The following is a 15,846-nucleotide window of genomic DNA, read 5'->3' on the forward strand; positions in this document are numbered from 1 at the left end:
AGGACGGGAGGTGACGTCATGCCCGCAGTCTGCCCGAGACTGTTGTGGCCGGAAGTGGGTCCAAATACCTGTCTTTAGACAGGTATCTGTACCCCCTCCCCCTGTTTTAAGCTCTGAATTTTAAAGCATGTGGTGACAGCCCTGCCTGCTTTATTTCTGATGCATTACAAAGAACATAGACTTCTCCTTAGTTTCTCCACCCTCATTTTCATGGTTGTGAACAAGGCCATCATTGCTGAAATGCGTTAACTTCTGCTGTACATATTTATCTTTTTTGAAGTTACAATAAATTTGGACTTTGCAGAGTTGTGTATTATCTTCTATCCAATCATTATCATAACCCCTTAATTTCAGCTCAAACGTTTTTTTGGGCAATTATCAGCTATTTTGAGACTTATTAAACAGATATAAAAAACAAACAAACAAAAAAAACTTTCAATGGTATTTTTAGCAGACACATGGAGGCAAACTAGAGAAGTTCATTGTTAGAGTTTATATATACTAAAGCTAAGAACGCCCAGCCCCGGATGTTTTAGACTGATAAGCCCACAAAAACTATGTAGAAATAATTAGAATGGTAAAAGGTAGATGGATTATAAGCACGTGATGGACTGAAACTAGAAATGTTTCCTTTTCGCCTCTACCAAGGAGGTACCAAGGAGGTAGGAGGGGACAGAGAGATAAAATGGTAAAAGAAAATGAGAGAGAATATAGTCAATATAAATTAATTAACAAAGTTTAAAACACAATAAACTAAAACTACTACATATAAGGTGCCATGTGCCCATATCTTCAAACATACTGTACAGTATATATATTTGTGGGAGATAAGCTCGTGGGGATCACCTTATCTGAATGACAGTCCGAAAACAGGCACTTTCTTTCAAATCTGGCTCATGCCAGGTTTATTTACAGGAGGTTTGCAAAAAAAAAACAGTAAATTAAATCCTTGCCGTCCGGCGCTAAACGAAACAAATAATCCACTCTCTATACAGGGCTGGTCCCTGTCACCCACAAAACATGCAGTAAAGCAAACCTTTAAATCCAACACACAGAGCTCCTCTCAGTCATGTTCCTTTCTGAGTCTCCAGCCAGAGCCCTACTGTGCTCTCTTCCTGGTCTTTTAACCACTTAAGGACCGCCTAACGCCGATATACGTCGGCAGAATGGCACGGCTGGGCACAATCACGTACCTGTACGTGATTGTTAAATGCCCAGCCGTGGGTCGCGGGCGTGTGCCCGCGACCCGGTCTGAAGCTCCGTGACCCCGGCCGCGGGGACCCGCGGACCCGATCGTCGCCGGAGTCCCGCGTTCGGTCCCCGGAGCTGAAGAACAGGGAGAGGTGTGTGTAAACACACCTTCCCCGTTCTTCACAGTGGCGCTGTCATTGATCGTCTGTTCCCTGATATAGGGAAAGGCGATCAATGATGTCGCACATCCAGCCCCGCCTCCCTACAGTTAGAAACACAAATGAGGTCACACTTAACCCCTTCAGCGCCCCCCTTGTTTGTTGATTAACTCCCAAACTGCAATTGTCATTTTCACAGTAAACAATGCATTTTTATAGAATTTTTTTTGCTGTGAAAATAACAATGGTCCCAAAAATGTGTCAAAATTGTCCGATGTGTCCGCCATAATGTCGCAGTCACGAAAAAAATTGCTGGTCACCGCCATTAGTAGTAAAAAAAAAATAATAATAATAAAAATGCAATAAAACTATCCCCTATTTTGTAAACGCTATAAATTTTGTGCAAACCAATCGATAAACGTTTATTACGATTTTTTTTACCAAAAATAGATAGAAGAGTAGGGCGTGGCTTGGAGCGCGAGCCGGATGGACGCATAAGGCCGGAGCTCCGGAGCGAAGGGAACTATAGCGGCACCCAGCAACCTGTGTAAAGCCCAATTACACCCATGAAACTCAGAGGAACTGCCCGAGAGACCACCGCCATGACCGGGAAGCGTCAACAGGACAGAAAACCGCAACGGCTCACAGACTTTTTCGTCCCACACGGGAGAGCCGAGAAACAAGATGGCGCCGAGGCCTGCTCGCCTGCACACTCCTCTACGCTGAAGAAACCAGCTAATGCAGGTACTCGGGCAAAAATCTTATTATCACCTGATATCATGTCATCTGCTCCCCCGATCCTATCCTACACAAAATCAACCAGTAGTTGATACTGTCCTAAAAGACATGCTGATTTCATTAAGGAGCACTCTGCAGTCAGATATGGCGTCATGCATGCATCGCCTCAGCAAAGATATCCAAGATGTGGGCAGGAGAGTGGATCATATAGAGACTAAAATGGAGGAATACGCCACAACCATAAATGATCTGGTAGACGCAAATGAGTGAATGGGTTAAAGCAAAGCTAGCAGGTTTGGAAGACAGGTCAAGGAGGAACAACCTAAAGATAAGAGGGATCCCAGAATCTGTACTTCCACCTGACCTGTGCCAGTATGCCGCTACCATGTTTAAGGCCCTCATCCCAGATCTTGTCGATCTGGACGTCACGATCGACCGAATACATCGTTTGCCTAAGCCGTCCCACCTCCCTGACCAGGTCCCCAGAGATGTACTATTAAGGCTGCATTTCTTCCATGTTAAGGAACAACTTATGATATTGATGCGGAAGCACAAATCTATCCCTCAACAATACCAAGATCTGCAGTTCTTTGCAGACCTGTCCCAATATACTTTGCTGAAACGGCGGAATCTGAATACTGTGACCAAAGTGCTCCGTAATCACAGGATCGTCTACCGCTGGGGATACCCAACTAAAATCTCAGTTACCAAAGATAATCGCACCTTCACAATTACCTCTTTAGAGAAAGGTCTTGACCTACTCAAAGAATGGGGTATTCTACCCGATAGCACTGAAGTGCACTCAATGGACCGCACTCCTCGCCGGGTCGAACCCGAATGGAAACAGGTCACAGCCAGGAATGCTAAGTCACACACCTGAAGTGGGCCACGGCTCTATTCACACCTAGGTTCCCTGAACCCAGAACCGACTTAGTCTGTTCTAACTTTATCCCCCCGTTGCAAGTTGCAAGTCGCAGCGTGTTGCTGCTGAAGGAACTAACCCTCTCCTAGCTGCTGCTGATCCGCAGTGGCACTGTTGTGTTTACACATGTTTTGTTCTTTTACTTTCTCCCTTTTTTTCCACCTTTTTTTTTGGTTTGCTAGCCAGTTCTCTCCCTCTTCTCTACACTGGATGTCGAACACCATGTCAACCGCTCTCCGCACCATAGATCACATGGTACAATCCTCGATCCTATCAAGACACCGAGTGATCTCATGCACCTGGTCATGTGAGTACTGTATTTCTACTATCGATCTGATGATATATGATCATTTTACCCATTCAAAGGTAGTGATAACGGATCCCTTGGGACTGCCTAGAAGTGCTTTCTGCCACCAGTTAGCATCCCTCACCCCACCACACCATGCCGCTTAATATTCTGTCCATGAACACTAAAGGGCTTAATCACCCGGTCAAGCGAAAATCCCTATGGAAAGAGGCACTAACCCATCACTGTGATATAGTGTGCGCCCAGGAAACACACTTTTGTGCGAAGGCCCCGCCAAAATGCTCACATGGGAGTTTTCCGCATGTGTTCACTGCTAACGCGGACTCCAAAACCAAGGGGGTTCTAACTGCCATCAGAGATACTGTAGCATTTAAAATGCACAAAGTCATTAAAGACCCTTTAGGAAGATTCCTAATTCTAACATGTGATCTGGACAACACCACTTACACAATTGTCAACGTCTACTCCCCTAACAAACACCAGGTGCACTTTTTCAACAAATTAATGAAGAAAGTCCGACGAGTCCAACAAGGTTTACTTATTATATGTGGTGACTTTAACGTGACCCCTGATCCAGCTATAGACTCTACCACCACCTCTACACGCCATCTCCCGGAGCTGGCCCCATCAATTATTAAGAACAACCTCTATGATGCTTGGTGCTGTCTTCACGACAACGAAAAGGATTTTACTTTTTTTTCCATACCTCACTGTGTTTATACAAGGATAGATCTTTTTTTGGTAGAACAGAGAGTATTATTTCAGGTTAAGTCTGTAACAATTAATAATATTTCATGGAGTGATCATGCTTCTGTGGTAATGTCTGTGGCTGATTTTGCATCTTGCAAACAAACTCCAGTTTGAAGACTTAACACTTTCCTCCTACAGGACAAAGAACTTAAAGACAAAATCCAGACCCATATTTCTGAATTCTTTAGAAACAATCTAGGTTCGGTGCAAAGCCCCTTTACACTTTGGAATGCCCATAAGGCATTCATCCGAGGCATTTTCATCCAGGCAGGGGCAAGGTATAAAAAGCAGAGGCAGAATCAATTTGCAGAGCCTATGGGCCAAATCTCTGATCTAGACAGCAAAAATAAACTTAACCCTAATGTCATAGTGTCTGAACAACTTACTAAACTTCGTTTTAACCTGAGACTACACCTTTTAGAAAATGTTGAACGGGCCTCTAAACGCTTGAAGATGACCTATTACGCATCAGGCAACAAGGCAGGTAAATTATTATCACGGGCCCTTAAGGGACAAAGATATAAACTGAAAATCTCTTTTGTGACACACCCTGTCTCTGCCCAGAAAGTGTTCCACCCCCAACAAATTGCAGATGCCTTCAGCTGCTTCTATGGCAAACTATACAACCTTAAAGATGACCCATCTACTTTCCAACCAACTCCTGAGCTTATCTCCCAATTTCTAGAGAAAATAGACATCCCCAAGCTGTCAGTTGACCAAGTTAATTTTCTCAATCTCCCCTTTACTGATAGTGAAATCTCTAAAGTCATAGACTCCCTACCCCTTAACAAGTCACCAGGCCCTGACGGCTTTAGCAGCGAATACTATAAAGAATTCAAATCTCTACTAATGCCCTATTTATTGCAGATGTTCCAAACAGCTGCTGCTTCTGCCTCATTTCCACCAGAAATGTTGGAAGCCCTCATCGTAGCACTCCCCAAACCAGGTAAAGAACCCACTTCCCCGGCAAATTTTAGACCAATCTCCTTACTCAACATAGACCTCAAAGTATACTCCAAACTAATTGCCATAAGGTTAGTGGATATTATGCCCACATTGATACACCCAGACCAATCAGGTTTCACTAAAAACAGACAAACCTCAGATGCCACTCGACGCATGATAAATATTATCCATTTAGCAAAGGTACAACAAAGGCCTTCTCTGCTCCTATCTTTGGACGCGGAGAAGGCCTTTGACAGGATACACTGGCTGTATCTGTCCAAGACCTTGGAATCATTTGGCTTTAGAGGTACTATTCTCGCAGCCATTCAAGCCCTGTACTCCAAACCATCAGCCAAGGTGTATATGTCCGGTATTCTGTCGGCCCCATTTACTATAACTAATGGTACGAGACAAGGGTGCCCCTTATCCCCATTGATTTTCAACCTATTGATGGAACCCTTGGCTATCTCAATAAGGACCCACCCCAATATAACCGGGCTCAAGGTTGGTAGGGAAGAACACTCTATCAGCCTTTTTGCTGATGACATCATCATGATTATGTCGAATGTAGACACATCACTTACAGCAACACAAGAAATTCTAAGCTTATTTAACAAGGTCTCGTATTATAAAATTAATGAAAGTAAGTCGTATATTCTAGGCTTAGGACTAGAGGAGCGTATGTGTACTAGGATTAAAACTCAATGCCCATACACCTGGAGCACCACTGGCATCAAGTACTTGGGAATTGTATTCACTGACAATGCAGACCACCTAGTTGAAGCCAATTATAACTTCTTTCTACTCTCCCTTCCCTCTAAACTTAAAGAGCTGTCTTGGACGGAATCCTCGTGGGCGGGCCGTCTAGCGGCTTTTAAGATGGTACTGCTGCCTCAACTTATTTATTTGTTTAGAAACCTTCCCATATTGGTCCCGGATACATTTTTCTCCATAGCTCAGTCCCAAATAAACAGGTTTCTTTGGCAGGGACGGAGGGCCAGATGTGCCTTTCATAAATTGGTCAAATCCAAAGCTGCAGGAGGAGTGGGCCATGTGCTTATTAAGGACTACTACTTGGCAGCAATCTTAGCGCAGGTGAGAAGCTGGTTCCAAAGCGATCCTACACCGAGGTGGCTTACACTGGAAGCTTCCCAGTGTCCTACCTCTAGCCTATCCAACTTACTACTAGCTAGCACTCATATGAATAGACTACTGTACCTACAAGTATCTCCCCAACTATCCGAGCAGCCCTCAAAGCTTGGGGTAAATTTCTGAACGAACCACTGGTTGATTCCAACCCCCAAACTATACCATTCCCTATAACTGGCCTACAACTACTAATCCCGACCTTAATGTTAAAACATGGGAAGATAAAGGTATCAAGACTGTTGCGGAACTCCAAGTGGGTCCTGCGACCAAGTCATTTAGATCTCTCCAAATTGAATATGGTTTATCCCCCAGGGATCAGTATGCGGCCATTCAAATATCACATCTCCTTGAAGCAACACCGAAGTTATCTGTCGATGTTCCATGGAGGGTATTCTTATATCTAACTAACCCGGTCACTTCCATTAGGGGCATATCCCTATTTTATGGTCAGCTTAACCAGAAAAACCTATTGACTAAAACACCATCTATGAGATCTTGGGAATGGGACCTTAATAATAACTATCACATATCCCAGTGGAAGCTCGCCATCACATCAGTGTACAAAGCCACTAAATGTGCTAATCTCTGGGAACTATACCAGAAGATTTTGCTACGGTGGTACCTGACTCCCACAAGGCTAGCGAACTTTCAGACACAATCCTCCCCCCTGTGTTGGCGGTTATGCGGACACAGGGGTTCGCTGATACATATACTGGGGAACTGCTCTAAACTACGGAAATTTTGGAGTGAAGTGTTTGACCTTATACGTTCAATCACTAGCTGCAATTGTCCTCTACGAATGGATATGGCTATTCTATCGCTAGGAGTAGAACTATTCCCCCCACCCTACAGATTGATAGTTACGCATATTCTTTTAAGCGCAAGATTAGAACTAGTAAGGAAGTGGAGATGCACGGAGGTCCCTACCCTGAAAGAGGTGGTTAGATCTACAAATCTTCACATTAGCTATGAAATAATGTTTGGAGCAACCCAACACGGACCTGGGAACAAGGCCCAGATCTGGACACTTTGGACGGATTGGTACAAATCCAATGAGACTAGGTTCTAGACCGAAATCTAAATTTAATGCGGTTTTCTCAGTCAGAAAGTATGCTTTCTTATATGCAGCTGAGCAATACATCCAGTCCCTGTTCTTTTAATTGCCTCCCTTCTCCCCTCTTTAGCTACCTTTCTATTCTATGCTTTTTCTTTACCTTTCCTCTCTATCTTAACTACTCTTTGTTTCACATTCTTGCATACCATTTAGCTCCTCGTCACTTTAAGTGCTGAAGGTTGTGATACTAATTTATGGTATTTGTGAGCGTTGTCTGACATGCATCTAGCATCGGTACGGTGGGCCCACATACCGCCAGGCGCAGTGTGTTCCCGTCAGGGGCGCAGGCGGTGTGGGGGGGCCCACTATTGTCTTGCTCTTAAACACACATGTCTACGACTATTAACACCTAATGGGCTATGTTGGGATTTGATTGAAGATATGCTTGGTTGGTATCACGATAATGTACCCTGTTGAAGATTTCTCTTCTTTGTACTGTTATGCTCTTTTATGCATCTTTGTGACCCACGCTATTTTATGCTGTACACAAAAGTATGTATAGTTTGTTGTTCATTTTGATATACTAATAAAAATCTATTGATTGAAAATAGATAGAAGAATACGTATCGGCCTAAACTGAGGACATTTTTTTTTTATTATTATATTTTTGGGGGATATTTATTATTGCAAATAGTAAAGCATATTGACATTTTTTCAAAATTGTCACTATTTTTGTTTATAGCGCAAAAAATTAAAACCGCAGAGGTGATTAAATATCACCAAAAAGCTCTATTTGTGGGAAAAAAAGGACGCCAATTTTGTTTAGGAGCCACGTTGCACGACCGCGCAATTGTCAGTTAAAGTGACGCAGTGCCGAATCGCAAAAAGGGGCCTGGCCCTTTACCTGCATTTTGGTCCGGGTCTTAAGTGGTTAAAGTCCAGCTGAGTGTGGACTCCAGTGGACAATAACATCCGAACCGGAACCCAGCCTGCCACAGAGGCTGAAAAAACCGGGCCGTATTCTGGTTCACTCCCTTACAGTGGAACGAACGCGAGGTGAAATATAGCGATTACAAGAAAAGGCACTGCACCAGTGCACGGTAAAGCAGCGTCAATAGTAACAGCGGATGCAATGACTGCGGGTGACGTCACGACCTTCCCATCCGTATGTTCATCAGCGGATATAGGCTGATTAAGTCCCGCCCATAGGGACGTAACATATGGATGGGAAGGTCATGACGTCACCCGCATTCATTGCATCCACTGTTACTATTGACACTGCTTTACCGTGCACTGGTACAGTGCCTTTTCTTGTAAGTGCAATATATCTCATTAAATTTCTTTGTATTTGCGGAGAGCACTATGGTTTGTTCTTATATACTTACATGACCCATATCTGATTGGAGTAATTTTCAAGCTTGCCTGGTTGCTGTTGTCATCTTCTGACCCTGGAACGCTGGATTACAAGCTTGAACCATCTCTGTTTTTACCCATATGGGAAGGTGTTTTGTGACCCTCTATTATTTAAGGGTCTACATCGTTAGGTGAGCGGCCATTCTTATCACTGGTGGAGGTCCCTCACTATTTCACGTCACCACCTGCATGTTACAGCTATAAATCACTATTGAAGATCACATGGATGGTTTTTAGATTTATGGATTTGAATAGCGCTGCACTGTCTTTTATACATTTCATTTCAGGGATTTAGATTTTTTGACCCTTGGTGTTCAGCTGCTTTTATTAGGGTGGTTTTTATTGCGCTGATTTGTCTTCTGTTGTAGTACTGCACAATATTACCACTCAATGATTGGTGATAGAGGTACTGCACATAATTTCTACCCACCCATTGGTTGCTAGAGGTTACTGCACATCATTACCGCACATTGATTGGTTGATAGAGGTTACTGCACATTATTACTGCTCACTGATTCGTTGCTATAGATTACTGCTTATAATTATCACTCACTGATTGGTTGCTAGAGGTTACTGCACATTATTACCTCCCGCTGGGTGGCAGGGCAGTATTGTGGTGTGTGATGCAACTGTTGGAGTACAGTTGGTTGGATGACAGGATTCAGTTTGGGATGATGGTGGCAGCATTGGGGTGAGAGGCTGAGATCATATTTTCCCTATAATGATAATGAGTAGGGGGATAGGATGCCAGAGATGGGGTACAGGTGGGATGAGGATGATAATGACAGGAGGCAGGGTGGTAGGATGCCAGAGGTGGGTTACAGGGGGATGATGGGAATAATAATGGCAGGGGGTGGGGTGGTAGGATGACAGAGGTGGGGTAGAGAGGGATAATGGGGATGTTGATGAAAATGGGTGGGTTGGTAGGAGGTCAGCAAATTGGCATAATGATGATAGTGGGTGGGTAGGAAGCTGGCAGTGGGGTACAGGGGGGGGTTATGGGGGTAGGATGGTTGGATGCTAGAGGTGGGGTACAGGGAGATGATGGGGGCAGGGTGGTAGGATGTCAGAAGTTGAGTATGGGGACAATGATGATGATAGTGGGTGGGGTGGTAGGGAGCTAGCAGTAGGGTAAAGGGGGATGAAGATTGCAGGGGGTGGGGTGGTAGGAAACTGGCAATGGGGTACAAGAGGGTTGAAGATGATGGAGGTGGGGTGGTAGGAACCTGGCAGTGGGGTACAGGGGGAGATGACAAGGGGTGCGGTGGTAGTACACCAGGCATTATGATAAGGATGGAGATGATAATGACAGGATATAGGTGGTTAGAAAGCTGACAGTGGGGTAAAGGGGAGGGGGGTAAAGATGAGAATGATGATAACGGGGGTAGGGTGGTGGATGCTAGAGATGGGGTACATGGGGTTTTTGATGACAGGAGGCAGGGTGGTAGGATGTCAGAGGTGGGGTACGGGGGGGATGATGATGACAGGGGGTGGGGTGATAGGTAGCTGGCAGAGGGGTACAGGGAGGATGAAGATGACAGGGGTGGGGTGGTAGGAAGCTGGCAGTGGGGTGCAGGGGGATGAAGATGACGGGGGTGGTAGGAAGCTGGCAGTGGGGTGCAGGGGAGATGACAGCGGGTGGGGTGGTAGGAAGCTGGCAGTGGGGTGCAGAGGGGATGAAGATGATGGGTGTGGGGTGGTAGGAAGCTGGCAGTGTGATGCAGGGGGGGTGACAGGGGTGGGGTGGTAGATAGCTGGCAGTGGGGTGCAGGGGGGATGAAGATGACGGGTGGGGTGGTAGGAAGTTGGCAGTGGGGTGCAGGGGGGATGACGTGATAAGAAGCTGGCAATGGGATGCAGGGGGTGACAGAGGTAGAGTGGTAGAAAGCTGGTAGTGGGGTGTAGGGGGGATGAAGATGACAGGGTGGGGTGGTAGAAAGCTGGCAGTGGGGATGATGTGGTAAGAAGCTGGAAATGGAATGCAGGGGGGGTGACTGGGGTGGGGTGATAGAAAGCTGGCAGTGGGGATGAAGATGAAGGGGTGGGGTGGTAGGAAGCTGGCAGAGGGGTACATGGGGATGAAGATGATGGGGGGTGGGGTGGTAGGAAGCTGGCAGTGAGGTGGATGAAGATGATGGGGGGTGGGGTGATAGGAAGCTGGCAGTGGGGTGAAGGGGGGTGAAGATGACGGGGGTGGTAGGAAGCTGGCAGTAAGGTGTAGTGGAGATGACAGGAGGTGGGGTGGTAGGAAGCTGGCAGTGGGGATGATGGGGATGGGGTGGTAGGAAGCTGGCAATGGGATGCAGGGGGGTGATGGGAGTGGGGTGGTAGGAAGCTGGAATTGGGATGCAGGGGGTGATGGGGGTGGTAGATAGCTGGCAGTGGTGTGCAGGGGGGATGAAGATGACAGAGTGGGGTGCTAAAAAGCTGGCAGTGTGGTGCAGGGGAGATGATAGGGGGTGGGGTGGTAGGAAGCTGCAGTGGGGTGCAGAGGGGATGAAGATGATGGGGGTGGGGTGGTAGGAAGCTGATACTGGACATCAGTTCTCAGGAATGATGTACTGGAAATGGAGTGGGTACAAAGAAGTGCAACAAAGCTAATAAAGGGACTGGAGGACATTAGTTATGAAGAAAGGTTGCGAGCACTGAACTTATTCTCTCTGGAGAAGAGACGCTTGAGAGGGGATATGATTTCAATTTACAAATACCGTACTGGTCACCCCACAATCGGGATAAAATTTTTAACTGAAGGGAATTTAACAAGACACTTGGCCACTCATAATTCGAAGAAAAGGGGTTTAACCATAAACTACTGTAAGAGCGGCCAGGATGTGGAATTCCCTTCCACAGGCAGTGGTCTCAGCTAGGGGCATCAATAATTTCAAAAAACTATTAGATAAGCACCTAAACGATCACAACATACAGGGATATACAAGATAATACTGACATATACACACATAGGTTGGACTTGATGTCTTTTTTCAACCTCACCTACTATGTAACTATGGGAAAGTGTGGGAGGGAAGGAGGGGTGGGGGGTTTTTTTTTCATCAAAAGATGAGCTTTAAGATTAGCTTTAAGAATTTGTAAAGCTGTTGTAGCCAGTAAATGTGAAGTGTCCAAAGTAAAATGATAGTGCACAAAAAATGCACATGGATCTAAAACCTGTTGAACGCAGATCATTATTCCCAAAATTGATTTCTCCTATGTTTATGTTTCATAAATACAGGTACAAATCTTGCCCTTCGAGGTCAAGCAGCACAATCCTCCAGCTACTCTGCCATCAATGAAGCCATAAAATCCATTGATGGGAACACCGACTCCAACTTTTACAAATCGTGCTCCTGTACCCAACCTGACTTGTCCCCGTGGTGGAGGGTGGATCTACGGGCCCCGTACAGAATTTCCTCTGTTGTCATCACCAACAGAGGAGACTGCTGTGGCGAGAGACTGAATGGGGCAAACATCCTTATCGGCAACTCCGTGGAAAACAATGGGAACAACAATCCAAGGTTTCTACTGACTCCTTTGAATTTTACTTTATTTTTAAGGTCCTATTAAACTTAGAACGTTTCTGCAGAGAACAAGCTATGTACAAGGGATGAGCAGAGGACAAGCTAACCAGGCTCTTTGGAATGGCACAATGCTCTTTAACTAACATTGATGGGAGGAGAGAGCAGAGTGATGCTATACTGTCCGGGTACAACCTAGGGTTGACCTCAGACCAGCCACAAGACTCAACAGCAGAACAGTGTACACAGAAGACATAGGGAGTGCAGGACCAGGCTGTGCTGTCTGACAGGGGTACCTGGATCTCAAAAAATAGTTATACAAAATTAAAAGAAGTAGAACAAATTACAAGTAGAACTGTGCAATATGCAGCCCTGTCCCTGTACTTTCTGCATAGTGTACTTAGGGCCCCTTCACTCTGACTACTTGTTGTACATTTCATAGTCCTGACTACTGCACTCTGTACGTTGGACTCTATATGACATACTCCTGACCACTGTTCTTTAATAGCATTATATACTTCTGAAGGTCTTCTTGAACCACTTGTCTACGGGGGCATTTTTTTTCCACGCACATGATAAAATCTGCCTTTTTTGCTTAAAATTTATTTAAACCCTTAAATATGTATATATTTTCTGAAAGAAGAGACCCTGTAGAATAAAATGATGGCAGTTGTAATTATTTATGTTGCTTGATACTTGTGCAACTGTTTTTCAACATGTACTTTTAGGTAAAAATACACTGTGAAGTTGCGCACAATTATAATATCCCAAATTTTCCCTGGGTGATGTTTTAAAAGCCTTAACAGGTTATCAGGTTAGAGTTAACCATGAAGTATGGCCCTACTGTAGATTTATTGCTCCCACTCTGACATTATCAGTGATACTACACATTTGTGGTACAATTTATGTTTACAGAATTACGTTTGCATTGGTGTGTGTACAGGGTTTTCTTATCATTTTATTATATATTTCTTTAGCTTTTTTATTAATATGTATTTTTTTTTCATTTAACTTTATTGCAATCACAAAGTGGCTAACAAGTCCCCTATGTGATAGCATGGGCAGGTGACAGGTCCTCTTCATGGAGACATTAGGGCCCGGATTCACAAAGGATTTACGACAGCGCATCTCTAGATACACCGTCGTAAGTCCGAATGGAGGCGTCGTTTCTCTGTGCCTGATTCAAAGAATCAAATACGCATCACTGTTGCCAAGATACGAGCGACGTAAGTTTCCTACGTCCGTCGTATCTTGGGGTGCATATTTACGCTGGCCGATAGGGGCGCTTCCGTATATTTCCGTGTTGAATATGCAAATGAGGTAGATACGCCGATTCAGAAACGTACTTGCGCCTGTCGGATTTAGCTACGCCGTTTACGTAAGGCGTCGGTCTGGCGTAACTTTACCCCTCATAAAGCAGGGGTAAGTCATGTTAGGTATGGACGTCGGAAACGTCGGAGCAGCGTCGTATTTTACGTTGTTTGCGTAAGTCGTACGTGAATGGGGATGGGCGTAGGTTACGTTCACGTCGACTAAGCATTGAGCTGGCATAACTTAGGGAGAAAATGCAACGTGATACTGAGCATGCGTGCGCATGCACCATTCGTTAGGCGCGTCATTTACGTGGGGTCACGATTCATTTCCATACAACACGCCCCCTACCAGCCTACTTTGAATTACGCGGGCTTACGTCGGCCAATTTACGCTACGCTGCCGCAACTTACGGAGCAAGTGCTTTGTGAATACTGCACTTGCCTGTCTAAGTTGCGGCAGCGTAGCGTAAATAGGATACGCTCCGCCCGCACAAAGATGCGCCCAGATATGTGAATCTGGCCCTAGGAGTCCATTAGACCCCCTATACAGAAGTTAGATTATGATTTGGATGAATGCTTTTAAAAGAGCAGTAGGGCCTAAGCTTGTTTGGTCATCCTTCTCATGTGGGTCACAGGAGTGCACTTTTTGACTGCTATGACCCAGAATCAGCCAACATTGAGGTAAAATCTACTGCGGGCTGATGTCACAAAGCCACTCAGTACTCTGGAGGGATCTCTTGACAACAATATCAAGATCCACCCAGGTGACTAAACAGTAGATGGGTCAGTATCTTAGAATGCTGCTGAAAGCCTGAGCCAGCCACTCCTGTTTCCTCCCTTGTCTGGCACTCGAGGGAGCACCGGAGGGGCAGAGCACAGAACGGTAACTGACAGTCACCAGTCTGTGCTCAGAGCAGTGGGGGACAGCTGCAGCATTGGACCAATGCTGCAGCCATATAGGTGAGTTTGAATGTTTTTTTTTTTTCACTTCCTTCATCTCTCCTTTAAATATTTACAATCTGATTAAAGAATATCTATATTGAGGGAAAAATATATATTTGTGACAATGCTAACTTTACCGACATCTTATATTATTAGTACGAGTAACATTGTGACATTTATACAGTATGTATAATATTACTGTTTTCATGCAGATGCGCAGAAATAACCAACATACCCAATGGTGCCACTCAGACCTTCCAATGCAATGGCATGGTTGGCCAATATGTGAACATCGTCCTGCTGGGGAAACGGGAATATCTACAGCTCTGTGAAGTCCAAGTGTTTGGAGAACCCGCATTGACCAGTACTCCAGGTTTGTAGATGTACACCTTAGACATCTAAGCTTTAAACTTATTAGGAGGAATTGTCATGAAGCAAAACACCTGTCTGAGAAAGATGGAAGCAGATGTATCTTAGGCCACATGCCCTGTAAAAGTTTAAAGAGAGTAGAACTGAGTGATGGATTTCCTGCCCCTGAAAAGAGAGGCACGGAGCATTGCCGTAGGCATTAGTGGAGGGCCGGCATGACAGGGGTTAAAGGGGGAATGTACAGTGGACGCCTGAGGGGAGTGGGGGTTGGCATAGCCAATAGGGAGAGGAGGAGGCCGAGTGTAGGAAGGAAGGGGAAGAGCCAGTCGCCACAAGACAGCACAGGGTAAGGAGCTTCCCACCCACCCACCCTGTTTTTAAGGGTTGATTGTTTACTGGTATGGGGGTTCTTGATGTCCGCGAGTAGCAGAAGTGTTGGCGGGGTGCAAGGTCCTTGCTAGGTCAGATAGGCACCTAGAAGGCATGGTTAGGGACCAGGGGCGGACTGACAACTCATGGGGCCCCCGGGCAATAGAAGATTATGGGGCCCCCCGGGCTTACAGATGGCCACCACGCCAGGAGGCAGTGCAAAGGCAGGGCAGCTTAAATCTCAGGATTTTCACATCAAAAGCATGTCGGTTTTGGACATATCAGGGACAGATGTAAAAAAAAACACAGATTTTTACATACTGTCTCTGGTTTTATTGAGCCTGGAAACCCTGATGGGGCCCCCTAGTGGCATGGGGCCCTCGGGCAGTGCCCGAGAGTCTCAATGGTCAGTCCGCCCCTGTTAGGGACCCGTCTGAGGTACGGCTCCCAGTTGGTGTATGGGTACCTGCTAGTTGTCTCTGAGTCTGAGGTTTTAGCGGCTGGAAGCCTAGAAGTGGCTAGCAGGTACATTGATAGGTTATTCAGATTGGACCTTGTGCCCCAGGGTGGTAAAAAACTACTGGAATTTTTATAAATAAAGGTTAATGTGTTATGTTAATTATGGTTAATTATTGAAAGTTATATTTATATATATATTTTGGGTTATATATATATTTTCTGTAATAAAATGGCCGTCTTGGCCAATTTACCCCA

General features: G+C 45.3%; 1 protein-coding gene across 1 annotated transcript in view; it reads left to right on the forward strand.

Annotated features, from left to right (window-relative positions):
• The window catches only part of LOC120936213, an 81,830-nt gene that overhangs the window by 25,483 nt on the left and 40,501 nt on the right, over positions 1-15,846 (forward strand). Inside the window, exons 3-4 of the mRNA XM_040348403.1 lie at positions 11,857-12,139; positions 14,607-14,767. Coding sequence (XP_040204337.1) covers positions 11,857-12,139; positions 14,607-14,767 — 444 coding nt within the window. The remainder of the gene's footprint in view (positions 1-11,856; positions 12,140-14,606; positions 14,768-15,846) is intronic.

The sequence above is a fragment of the Rana temporaria genome, chromosome 4 (assembly GCF_905171775.1).
Source record: "Rana temporaria chromosome 4, aRanTem1.1, whole genome shotgun sequence".
In the NCBI taxonomy this organism is placed as follows: Eukaryota; Metazoa; Chordata; class Amphibia; order Anura; family Ranidae; genus Rana; species Rana temporaria.